Consider the following 11,643-nt stretch of genomic DNA (forward strand, 5'->3'; position numbering starts at 1 on the left):
CAAGCTACAGCTGTGACTCAGCTAAAGACTGGCTTGTTCTCTGGTGCTACCGTGGCAAAGGCTCATGGGTATTGTAGTATTCAGAGCTATTCATCATGCCATTCATCATGCCAAATGGGCATGGTGCATGTTCCTAATTAAAGGAGTCAACAGTTCATTCTGGCCCCAGGGCCTCCTTTCACAATCCAGGTGGAATGTAACACCAAAGCAGAAAACAAGACTTCTCTCAGGATGGGTGACAAAATCTTAATATTTATTTAGTCTTGTTTGCTTAATTTTCAGTCAGTCAGTTTCTACTAATCTTCTCGTTCTTGTGCGGCAGCATGAGTGGGTTTTGTAGGAAACATTTCTCAGAGTAAGGGATTCATACAAAAATGTAAATATGGTTTCTGTACTAGTGCCAACTGTGTTTCTTGGATTCGTCATGTTTGTCTCTGTTGATTCCTTCACTGTAACAACTGAACATCAGCCGCGGCTCATCTGGATCTATAGGACCGAGCTGTCCAGTCTCTGTCTCAGCTCAGGCAGCCCCGTCCACTTTAAGACCAGCCATGGCATCAGCAGCCTTTTCCTCTTCCCCTTCTTCTTCCTCCTCGTCATCATCATCTTCCTCTTCCTCATCATCCTCCTCCTCCTCATCATCATCATCCTCATCTTCCTCATAGTCATCATCGTCTCCGTAGCCGTCTTGTTGGCCGCCTCCGGATGCCATGTTCTTCCAGTAGGAGTCGTACCCTGACGCTCCGTCGTAATAGTAGTCGTCGTCGCCGCCAGCTTGTCGGCCGAATTTCAACGTGCGAGCTGCAGAGAAGACACAGACGTGACATTAGCTCTGGTTTCATTTGCTTTAATGGTGAAGCGACAAATAAAGTAGGGTAATATTTTAAAAACCACGTTAATGTTTTACAGATTAATTGCAGTTTAAATTTACTTCTGTACGTAAAGAGTTAATTTTAGGACAGCCCCAGTTAGTGCCTCTCATGTATTACCATAGCATTCACGTCACAAAGCTAAGCATCTGTTTTCCTGAGACATACAGTAAATACCTGCTCACTGCACACCCACTGTTTACCACTGCTTTAAAACTGGTTTCCAGAAATAAAATATTTCCTCCGCTGCATGATTAACAAAGATATTTAACCCTTGTCTTACATGTTTCTTATTTGGGTAGCTGGGAACACCGAATTTCCTTGCTTGTTATGTACGACACGAGAAAAATCTAAACACATTATAATATTTTGTATAAAAACATACAGTAATTGAAAGTAACATCGACCAGAGCTGCAACAATTAATTGATCAGTTGTCAACTTTTAAATCAATCCCGACTAATTTGACAATCGATTAATCAGTTTGAGTCATTTTTTTAAGAAAAAAAAAAGTCCATAAGTAAGAGGAGAATTCTCACACACTGTCCTACTACTTGCAATAAACTTTATTTAAAATCAAATAAAAATCAAATAAAGTGCGTAGCAAATAATAGGACAGTGTATGGGCATTGTCTTCTCTTACCAAGAAAATGTCTCGAGAAAAAAAGTCAAAATTCTCTGATTTCAGCTTTTTAAATGTGAATATTTTATGGTTATTTCCCTCCTTTATGACAATAGGCCGTTTATCTTTGGGTTGTGGACTCAACAAGACATTTGAGGACGTCATCTTTGGCTTTGGGAAACGCTGATCAACATTCTTCACCATTATCTGACATCTTATAGACCAAACAACTGATCGATCAATCAAGAAAATAATCGACAGTGAAAGTAATCCTTAGTTGTGGACCTAATGTAGACAGATATGATTAAGATAAGATAAGATGGACTTCAATGTCCCGAAGGAAATTTGTCTTAGATACATGTGGTATCTGCCGTTAAAAGATACAAAGACTCCATACAGAGCTGTCGCTATTCACAATCCGACACACTCAGTACCTATAGTACATGTACATGCTGCCATCAGCCAACAAACTGCACGCTGCCCACTGCACCACACATCTGTTTTACATAGTCAATTGATCCGGTCTGCAATTAAAGCACCCCAGAAGAAATCTTGCAGGGGAAACTTTACGATTTTTTTTTTCTCCATGGTCAAGGACCAAGCTCAATAAATCAATGACATAACATTACATTTTGGTTACGCTGCAATGTTGTTGAATTTAAAGTAGTCACACAGGAGTCATCTGTCCAAAGAGCCACTTGGTCAGATGCACCTCTCTCATAAACAGTGTGTTAAATGTGTCAATATCACAAAAAAGTGCAAGTAAAAGTTGAATAAAAAGGTAAAAAATTGGAAAAAACAGGAACCAGAGAATGATCTGTTTGCTGTCTCAGAGGTGTCAAACAAGTGTCTTATTTTGAGATTTTACGGGAAATAAAGGCTCATTTCTTTATAAATGTCCCCGCTTTCTCACTCTTTCTGTTTCGTTTTTGAGATCAAGACTCAGCAGGGAAGTGAAGGCTGCTGCAACTTCCTTTCCTGGAAAAAAACAACTTGAAACTCACTGGACATGCTGAGGTCTTTGGTCTCCTGGGTCTCGTGACCACACTTGGGGCAGGGTGGAGCTTTGCCTTTCTCCTGTTTGAAGACCTTACTCTTGGCGTGATCATCACAGTAACAGGCCTGAGAGGACACAGTGGAAATGTTAGCGGCACACACGTTATTTTGACATATAGTGCAAATATAAAGATGAAATCCAACTACCATTCGGGCTCGTTTTGACAAGTCAGGTCAATCACCCACATCTATTTAAAGTAATAGGCTGTTCTTATGTAACTGTTGGGGCTGATCTACTGGCTTCAAATGAAAAGCTTGGACGTCTTTTGAGTCTACAATACCACACTGTTGTCATTCTTTTTGTCCACACTTGCTGTGGAAAATCCCTTCCTAACGTCCCCAGTAAAAAACAAGGGACAAAATCCACTGTTCATTCCGTGCAAAAATGCACGCTCAGGTCCAGGGGCGGACAGGGGGGACATGACTCCCCCTTCAGTAAAGCTGTACCCCCCTAGAATCATTTGAGACACAATTAATAATTTTTGAACAATGCAGTAGTATTTATTGAAAGCACAATGTAAGCGATGCTCATTATAATCGCACAATAATGTGCTATTTAAATCTTAAAAGATTAAGTCCCCCCCTCCCATTCCTAGTAGCGGTATATCCCACACTCTTTCCAACGGGCGGGGCTGCTTGGCAGCAGTAGCAGCGTGTGGCTGGAACCGCTGCCCACATCGCGCATCGCAGGGTAAGATGTACACTCACACAGACACAGTTTAACTTACACAAGTTACAACACATCCCATTTACTGTTACAACAAGCCCCAGGCCCAGGCTGATAATATAAACTGTCTGCAACATTTCTCCTGCATTGTTCAAAAGCCTACTCAATTACGAGTGCTGCTAAGCTAAAAGCTAATGATTAAACTCAGAGTTTAGTGATAGAGAAGACAGGAGAGAAAGAAGAAGGAGAGGACAGGACAAGAGCAGTCAGTGGTGGAGCAATGGGTACCTGTCTGTGGGTTCTCCACCTGTCAGTGAGACAAACATGAATGACATGCAGTCTAACTGACGAGGAGCGGTCATTACGCGCGACTATTACGCACGGTTGTGAGGTGCGCAGCGGCAGATCTCACAGCACACTGTTTATAAACCAGTTTACCAGTTTAATTGCAGGAAATGTTTAGTTTTAGTTTTAGTTTAGTTAGTACAGACATTTACTCTGCCTGTTGGAGAGATAGAGAAGATTAAAGCATCAAATTGCGGTAAAAGATGCTGTATAAAAGACAGGCTACAACTTTGTTTCCCTACACTGAGTGCATAACATGGACATGACCCGTTCATGTGTCCGAGCACAAAAACACCATATCCTGAATACTGTTATCACCAGGATAAGCTTCATGGGCAGGTTATTCATGTCCAAGTAAACACTTGCTCAGATACTTCCTGTACTCACATGTGGTTTTGTTACAGGACAATGACACCAGACAGAGAGACTCACCAGATTTAGCTAACTCCAACTCACACTAGCTGAGGACTCACAGTGTAGTAGTATTATGGAAAAAAAAAACTCCTGTATTATTGAACTAGTACCCTATTACCCATGTTTGGGTTTTTTTAAGCTTACAACTTCAAATGCCGCAACAGTGAGACAGCACAGCAGAAAAGTTCACTAAACATTCTTATACTCAGACAACTATCATACCTAACTTTCCATATGTATAGGTATGTATGGGTTTAATTACCTGCCATTTCTGGCACTTGCATTATTTTATCTTAATACGTGGCTTTCTACTACAGCTCGTTCTGGCCCAATATCACACAATGTTTGCTTCAGGTCACTCTGCTCTTGTCACATTGCCCCAACCAAGGTTCAATCTAAGTAAACGTTTTTTTGCTTCTAACCTGACCTTAACTGTCTGACATTAAGCTCGTCTTTCTGTACTCTAACACAACAAACGCTTCCTGGCACTCCTCTCTCCAACTCTCACTAACATGTCCAGCGTTGTTTTTCCTGCAACAAGTCACCTCTCATGAGACAGAAAAACGTTAATTTCTTTGCAGGGTCCTTTCTGTCATGTTGTCAGACACTTATAATAACAATCTGAGCCTGCAGTGGCAAAAACAAGCACTTTAGTGGAGGTACACTGACAGTGCACAACTGCCTGTGGGGATTACACTGCAGCTGCAGCCCTCTCCCTCAATACTAGACAAAAATTGTTGTCTCATTAGTCACTTAGACACAAAAACATGGGGTGATTGGATCCAGGCTGAAATACAGAAGTTTAAGAAGCGGTTCCTCTCGATCAGTGTGAACAGGAGGACAGATCACACCCATCAAACATACATATTGGCATGTGAATATTATTTCAAGACAGAGTTAGACAGAATAAAGTCAGCTGTGTGTGTCTTTGCTATGGTGGATTCTGTGTTTACTGTAGTTACAGTGTGTGTGTGTGTGTGTGTGTGTCTGGTTGATGGTTTTCTGTTTTCTTTCCTTATTGCTGCATGTTCCTGCATTTAATCAGTTGTATTCCTCATTACATGTTACTTCTTGTTAGCATTTTATGTAAAGCATGTTGCGTTTACCTGTAGTGAAATGTGCTGTATCAGTGACACTGCCGTGCCAAATTGTAATATCATAAGCTACCAAGCCACTTGTGCATTTTGTAGATAAAGCTGTGACACTACATTGCCTAGTGGTAAACCTTTTAACAATAGTGACAGCCAACTTGTTTTAACAGATCAGAAATCGTGTGGTCTGACATCGATGCACTGCAGCCTGCTTTAATGAAGGAAAAATTATCTTCTGGCAGCAGCTCGAGCCTCATTTGGTGAATCCAGTTTTATCTAATTGGAGCGCTCTCTTGCTGCTATTTAGTGGAAAGTTTTCCATTTTATTCCTAAGTTTTGTTTCCTCTTTCCCCACATGCCAGGCATATTGGTACAAACAGATTAAAAGCAAACGAAATAGAGAATTCAATTTGACTCTCTTATCAGTTAGGAGATGTGGGTTGTGGAAACAGTTTGTGATGTGAGCTGATAAGATGGGTGTAGTTTTACATAAAAAATGCTTTGTGCGGCCTAAAACTTCGGACAGAATTAAGTCCCTCCACTGTGTGTTGTAAAGTTTGCATAGATGTTTCCCTCACCTTACAGCGCAGGCAGGAGTGTTGCCCCAGTCTATTACAGGAAACACCTAAAATGAAATGTGAGAAAAGGTGAAACAGAGTAAACAACCGCATTCCCTCTTCTGCACACATACCCTCTAGATATTATTCTCTGCAATGGAGAAGATACACTTCACTTTCTGCATTAACCACAAAGAGCCAAAATCACATTGTGAAAGGAAAAGCAAATGACTCACATTTGTATGTCTCTGCCTGGAGGACTTGGCAGCTTGCCTGGTGCTCAAACTGATCATCCTCACACAGGAAGTTTTGACAAAAGGAACAACGGAAGATTCGCCCTCCTATTCATGAAGTTAAAATAGCCAGGGGTTTGATCTTTGGTGTGACGCTGATGTGACAGGGTGAATTTCAAACAAACGGGGGGGGGGGGGGTCTTACCATGATCCCAGACACTGCGTTCACACTCGATGCAGTCTGCATCAGTCAGAGGACACACGCAGGCATGAGTGCTCAAACATTTCCTGCCATGGCACACCCAAGCTTCACAGAAGTCACACACTGCCCCCTTGTGGACAAGAAAAAAGCTTGACATGAATTATCTCTCTGAGACCACTGTAAAAATATTTACACATTAACTTGTACTGTTAAAAACATCAGTAGATACATATTGATTCTGAATATTTGAAACAGTTTTACTATTTATTATCGGCAGCATCAGTACACTCGTTCTCACCCTCTCTCTGAGAGTCATGTTATATAGCATTGTTACATTCATCTTTTAACGAACATTTTAAATTGCATGCCCTACATGTCAATTGTTTTCCCTGGCATCAAGGATGGTATTGAATATTGATATTTTTTAAAGTCTCGTTCAGCATCGCTCATACTGTAACAGTAGGTAAACCATTCCCACACTGGCATGTTTGAGACACACTAGTAGGTTTTCTGGAGGTGGGGTTCAGACGGCAAGAGTTTTTTGGAGAGTTGGGATTGGATTATTGGTTGATTGTGGGTGTTAACTCTGGGAAACATTAATGAATTCTGAAGCTGGTCGCTACACACTATTACAAACTGACCTTAAATAACAAGTAATGAACTTCATCGCAGGCTATTTTAAACCCTGTTATAACACATGCTTTGTAAATTATTAAGTAGCTCTCACCAAGAAGTGAGCATTAGGCTGTCATTTATCACTTGTACATTGAACTTTGTTTACATCATTATTCTGTTACACTACTATCTATTTCCTCCACATCACTGACAGTAATTACTATGGCCATAATTATTAGGTTCTGATTGTACTTGCACTATACGGCAAACTGCACAAGTGGTAAAGAGTGATAATGAGCACTTCGTCTCCAGTGGTGAACAGTTTTATGGACGTTATTATGTACGTCAGTGCCCAATACTGTTTGCACACATTTACAATCCTGATAGTGTTGCTGTTTGCACATATAACTTGCACAGTCTCATTCCCGTGATGTTTGCTCATTGTACCTTGTATCTGCCACTGTCAACCAAAGCTGCCAGATCAGTATGACATTGGAGGGCACGTAGTTTGTTGACTCCACTTGCAAATACTAGCTTGAACTAAATTAACCCCACACATAATTAACAGACAAACACTGTTTTTAAAAAATACAGCCAATAACTATTGTACTGTGCTAACTCTTACATTGTTTCAACAATCAAATGTCCCCATAAGGATTGATAATAAAGAGGTATTCTTCTAGTGTGATTACATTAGTTCAGAAATGATGTTAACTTACCACCATGGCCATCCCAGTGCTGTGGATCCCAGGATGTTTGACAACACAGTCTGATGACTTCATGCACTTGGTTTTGCCTGACATCACAAGCATAAAGCATAAAGATTATTAAGGTGTCAAAACCCATTTTAATGCCACTATGTGACGAATTCTGATGTGTTTTCAGCATTTTTGCAATTGTTGTAGATGGTAAAAGCTTCCATATAATTGGAACGCACAGCTGTCTGTAAAAGTGTCTTTTTTAGATACCACCACTCGGGGCACCAAAGTAGAATATTTTCAACATGCAGTGGCTTTAAAGGTGAACTCCACTGATTTGACATCAGCTTACTTGTCATGGTTAATACAACTCAGCCTGTGAACAGTTGTATAATGTGTTCTGTGGCTCTAACACCCTCCTGATGACATTGTTAGGGTTATCTCAGCCTGGGCTTGAGGCTTCATATTTAAAACAGAAAGACTGCATTGCATTCTGGAGGTGTGGACAGGAGGGGCTAAAAAAGACTAAGTTAGGATGCATTATGGTATGTGAAGGATAAAGCAATTTTTAAACCTAACCTAGTGCTCAGGACTAAAAATCAAGATATCCCAACCTCTGCTGCACCAGATTTGACCTTTGACCAACGAAGTGATCCTGCTTTCATTTAACGTCTGTGCAGCCAAAGACTGACAGACCTGCATCTTAATCTTCTGCGCCATACACCTCCATTGTTGTTCAAAAACTATTAAAATCACATCAGGAAAGCACACTGTTGCACTGGGTGATATGTTCCTTCATTATGACATGAGTTGACCCTGTGTAAATCATCCTGATGGTACTGTATATAGTAACTAATAAGGCCACAAATCCATGGCTGAAAACAGTCCCCAACAAATGCTCTATACTCCTGTGTCAGTAATTACAATGTTCATGATCTGTTTCTCAAGATTTATGTCTTCAGTAGGGATAATGGGCATGGTGCACAGAGCCACACACAGGAAAGGGATGAAAATAAGATTTGAGAGAAGGACTAAACAGTGGTTCCCAGCTGGTGGGTCACAGTCCAAAAGTGGGTTGCTGGTCCCTTCTGACTGGACCACAAGTAATTAGTGAAGGTGTCAAGTTTGTAAACACTCTTTATTTTAAGTACAGTGAATTTCCGGCACAGAGCTTTTATTTTGAAGTACATTTCCTGCTGTAGAGTGAGTGACTAATGGCCAGCTAATTGACAGAGACAGCAAAGTAATACGCTGAATGTATTAAACTCTGTGGACCTTGAAATAATGACTTAGGTGAAATCTGGACCCTGTGGCTGGGACAGCTGGGAGCCAATGATTTAACATGATGGGAACACTATATTTAGATAGTCCTACAGATCGTTTATGGAGTATTTGTGACATTTCAGCATCTTATTAGTTAAGATTCAACAATTCAACTGGTTCATGTTATTCTGTATTTGTTAAAGAGATTATCTAAAGTGTGACAACTAATGAACATACCTACATATTCTCAGAATAACTACTCACTCAAGGTTGAGTGAGTAGTTCAAGGTTAACTAGGCACACCAAAGGGCGAGCCACAATCTCAAGGCACACTTGCATTTATATCTGTGCACAATAGCTTCTGTAACTTGTTTTATCACTCTTATCACGACATAAGACAATAAAATAAGAAAAACTAAGACAGGTAGCTTTCATGATACTGTCTACTCTACTCTTTCTCTTTTCTTTCAGTGGTAGGTCATCTTCACTGGTGCTTTGTTGTAATTTGCTCCATACAATTAAACGATCCATTGTCCCACTCATTGCTGTCTCCTTCTATTGTTATCATCCTGCATGCTGGCTGCCAGTCAGGGCTTTTGATGTGTCACACACGTATAATTCCCACGTGCAAATGGCACAAATATATTCCCTGTGAAGGTTTTTTAAATTGAATTCAGTTAAATTACATATTCTAGCTAGAGTTTGCCTCTTTATTAGGAAATGGGTGCACACAACATACTGATACATTCTAAAAAATTCATTTATAACTTTTTGTATAGGCCCAGTTGAATATTGCAATAATAATGTGTGTTTATCCCAAAATCCCACAACACACATGGATTGTCATCATGGCACAACATTTGAGAATTACTGCTTTCTATAAACTCTCTGTAGGTGGACTTTATAAACTAAGTGTTACCAAAATAACTAGCAACAATACTTGTTATTGCAGACATACGAATACACCACATGTCTGTGCAGTTTACTCACCACACTGAGCACAGACAGGCAGCTTCTGTACTGCATTACAGAAGTAGCAGAAAGCTCTGTTCTTCTGTTTCCTACCAGGTGACATTACAAGGAGAAAAAAGTGTTTGTTAGCTGCTTGACAAATCATAATTACACCTTAATACATGATATTTAATATAACAAAGTCGCTTACCTCTGACACTTGTCACATTCCTACAGAAACAAAAGACAATAAAGTAGCAACATCAGAAACAGTAGGTTCAGATATGGTACTGTAAGTGTTGCCATCCTGTGTTAGCTACATACCATGTTGGCGTTACAGGGGTGTTTGGCCACATCGACAACATCCCGGTTGGCTCGGCTCTGTTTCTCTCGCTCTTTCCGGCTCTCTGCCTTTTTACGGGCACCGGTTTTCTTTTTGGGCATCTCTGCTTCACCAGGCTGGTCTCCTCGGAGCTAACGGCTGCTTTAACGGCTGCTTCAACGGCAATCACGGGACGTTTGTTAGCTTAGTGCTGCTGCGGAGAGGTAAAGTTAGCTAGTTTACATGTGACCAACTGAGGAAAACTAAGTTATTTAAAGTGTTTTATATGACTTATGTTCTCAATACAGACAAACACGGAGTTTAATCGGTTAGAGACACACTATGAGGACACAAAATAACGGTAATGAATTAGTTTATAACGTTTTTGTTAACGTTGACTAGCTGTTGCAGTGACAGTTACTAAAGTGACGCGTACATCGCATCATGGTGAATAAATGAAATTAACTTCAGTTATTTCCGTTTATGTTCAATACTTAGGCTGTAAATCAGTTACATGTATGGTCCCGAGTGTTAAATCTAAATGTCATCTTCAATGAAAGCCTCTGATTTACACATTTTCTCACCGATATGATTAGCACTCCGACTTCTTGCAGGTCCGGTTTGAAAATCTGTCCGGGCTGAAACACACTGCCGTGCTTTTCGTTCCTACTTTTGGTTCCGTGTCTTCTAGATACAATAAAGTTTGCCCTCATGTAGCTTCTGTATTCCTGGGTCACCCAAAAATTAAAACTGTCTGCATTTTAGATGATAGTGTCTAGGTTACAACTCTGAAAGTGTTCCCATCACTAATGACTAGTTTAATTGTTGATAAATAGATCAGGATTACAATAAATTACTTTATTACTTCTCATTGCAATTACTGCACTGTCAACCACAAATTTACACTACAATCATAAGTATATCTACTGTAGTAATAGCTCACTGCTCTGTGTTTTTATTCTTATGCTTTTATTATTTTTACCTATTTTCTTTATCCATATGTGTATCTGTGTTTTTGTGTGTAATGCAAATAAATGGAATATATAGTCTAAAAATGATAAATATAAATATGCTAAGATGAATCATCATGAATCATTAATTGTATAAACACACAAGCAGCATGTTACTGGGTGCAAGTGCTGACAATAGAAGACATTATGTATAGAATAAACAGCTGAAGGTATGATATGATGAGTTAAAACTATAATAAAATTAATAAAATAATATATAGATCAGTAATAAAACCTTAATAAAAACACCTTTTGTGCTGCCATGTTTGCAGGTACCTCATTAGTATATTTTTGTTGCTGTATTTACAATTCAGTTAATTAATAAACACTAGTCCATACCCATTGAGTGCACAGTTGCCCACGTACAGTTTCACATGGTGTGTGTTTGGGATACAGGTCATAGGAAATTGCAGATTAAATAGTCACCTGAACCCATTAAGAAGAGAAATGTATTCAGACAGAGTTTTTGTGAATTTAATAGTAGGCTACAATTGCAGCCACAGCGATCGGTCACATTTTAGCCATTTTTAAGCATTTTTCTGTTGTTATAGCGCCACCCAGTCGCCAATTAGAGTTAAATTTCTCCAGTCACCTTGAGGCGTCCTGTTCTCCATATCTACCAAGTTTAGTAAAAATCGATATGGTGGTTAGGCCTAGATAAGAAATTAGCTCTCTAGCGCCCCCATTTTGTTTGCTGGGGTCAATAATGGAGGGGTCCCCTCAGATTAT

At 39.8% G+C, this 11,643-nt stretch overlaps 1 protein-coding gene across 2 annotated transcripts; it reads right to left on the bottom strand.

The window, feature by feature from the left end:
• Window positions 1-229: 229 nt before the first annotated feature.
• Window positions 230-10,554, bottom strand: znf330 (zinc finger protein 330). Of its 2 annotated transcripts, none has more exons than XM_033623061.2 (10): window positions 10,489-10,554; window positions 9,907-10,118; window positions 9,794-9,813; window positions 9,622-9,692; window positions 7,390-7,466; window positions 6,059-6,185; window positions 5,857-5,961; window positions 5,642-5,688; window positions 2,495-2,612; window positions 230-801 (listed from the first exon to the last, which is right to left on the bottom strand). In XM_033623061.2, the coding sequence occupies exons 2-10, from the start codon at window positions 10,024-10,026 to the stop codon at window positions 521-523; spliced, it is 966 nt and encodes a 321-aa protein (XP_033478952.2). In that variant the 5' UTR covers window positions 10,027-10,118; window positions 10,489-10,554; the 3' UTR covers window positions 230-520. The 2 variants fall into 2 exon arrangements, with proteins under 2 accessions (XP_033478952.2, XP_033478953.2); XM_033623062.2 differs by having other exon boundaries at window positions 9,907-10,115; window positions 10,489-10,542.
• Between the last annotated feature and the right edge of the window lie 1,089 nt (window positions 10,555-11,643).

Source organism: Epinephelus lanceolatus, chromosome 3 (assembly GCF_041903045.1).
Source record: "Epinephelus lanceolatus isolate andai-2023 chromosome 3, ASM4190304v1, whole genome shotgun sequence".
Taxonomy (NCBI): Eukaryota; Metazoa; Chordata; class Actinopteri; order Perciformes; family Serranidae; genus Epinephelus; species Epinephelus lanceolatus.

Excerpts from the sequence above, each read along its gene's own strand:
- znf330 (XM_033623061.2), bottom strand. The coding sequence starts at position 10,026 with ATGCCCAAAAAGAAAACCGGTGCCCGTAAAAAGGCAGAGAGCCGGAAA. Across the intron at positions 7,467-9,621 it reads GCCTGTCTGTGCTCAGTGTG|GCAAAACCAAGTGCATGAAG; the intron begins GTGAGTAAACTG and ends TTGTGATGTCAG. Across the intron at positions 5,689-5,856 it reads CCAGGCAGAGACATACAAAT|GTGTTTCCTGTAATAGACTG; the intron begins GTGAGTCATTTG and ends ATTTCATTTTAG.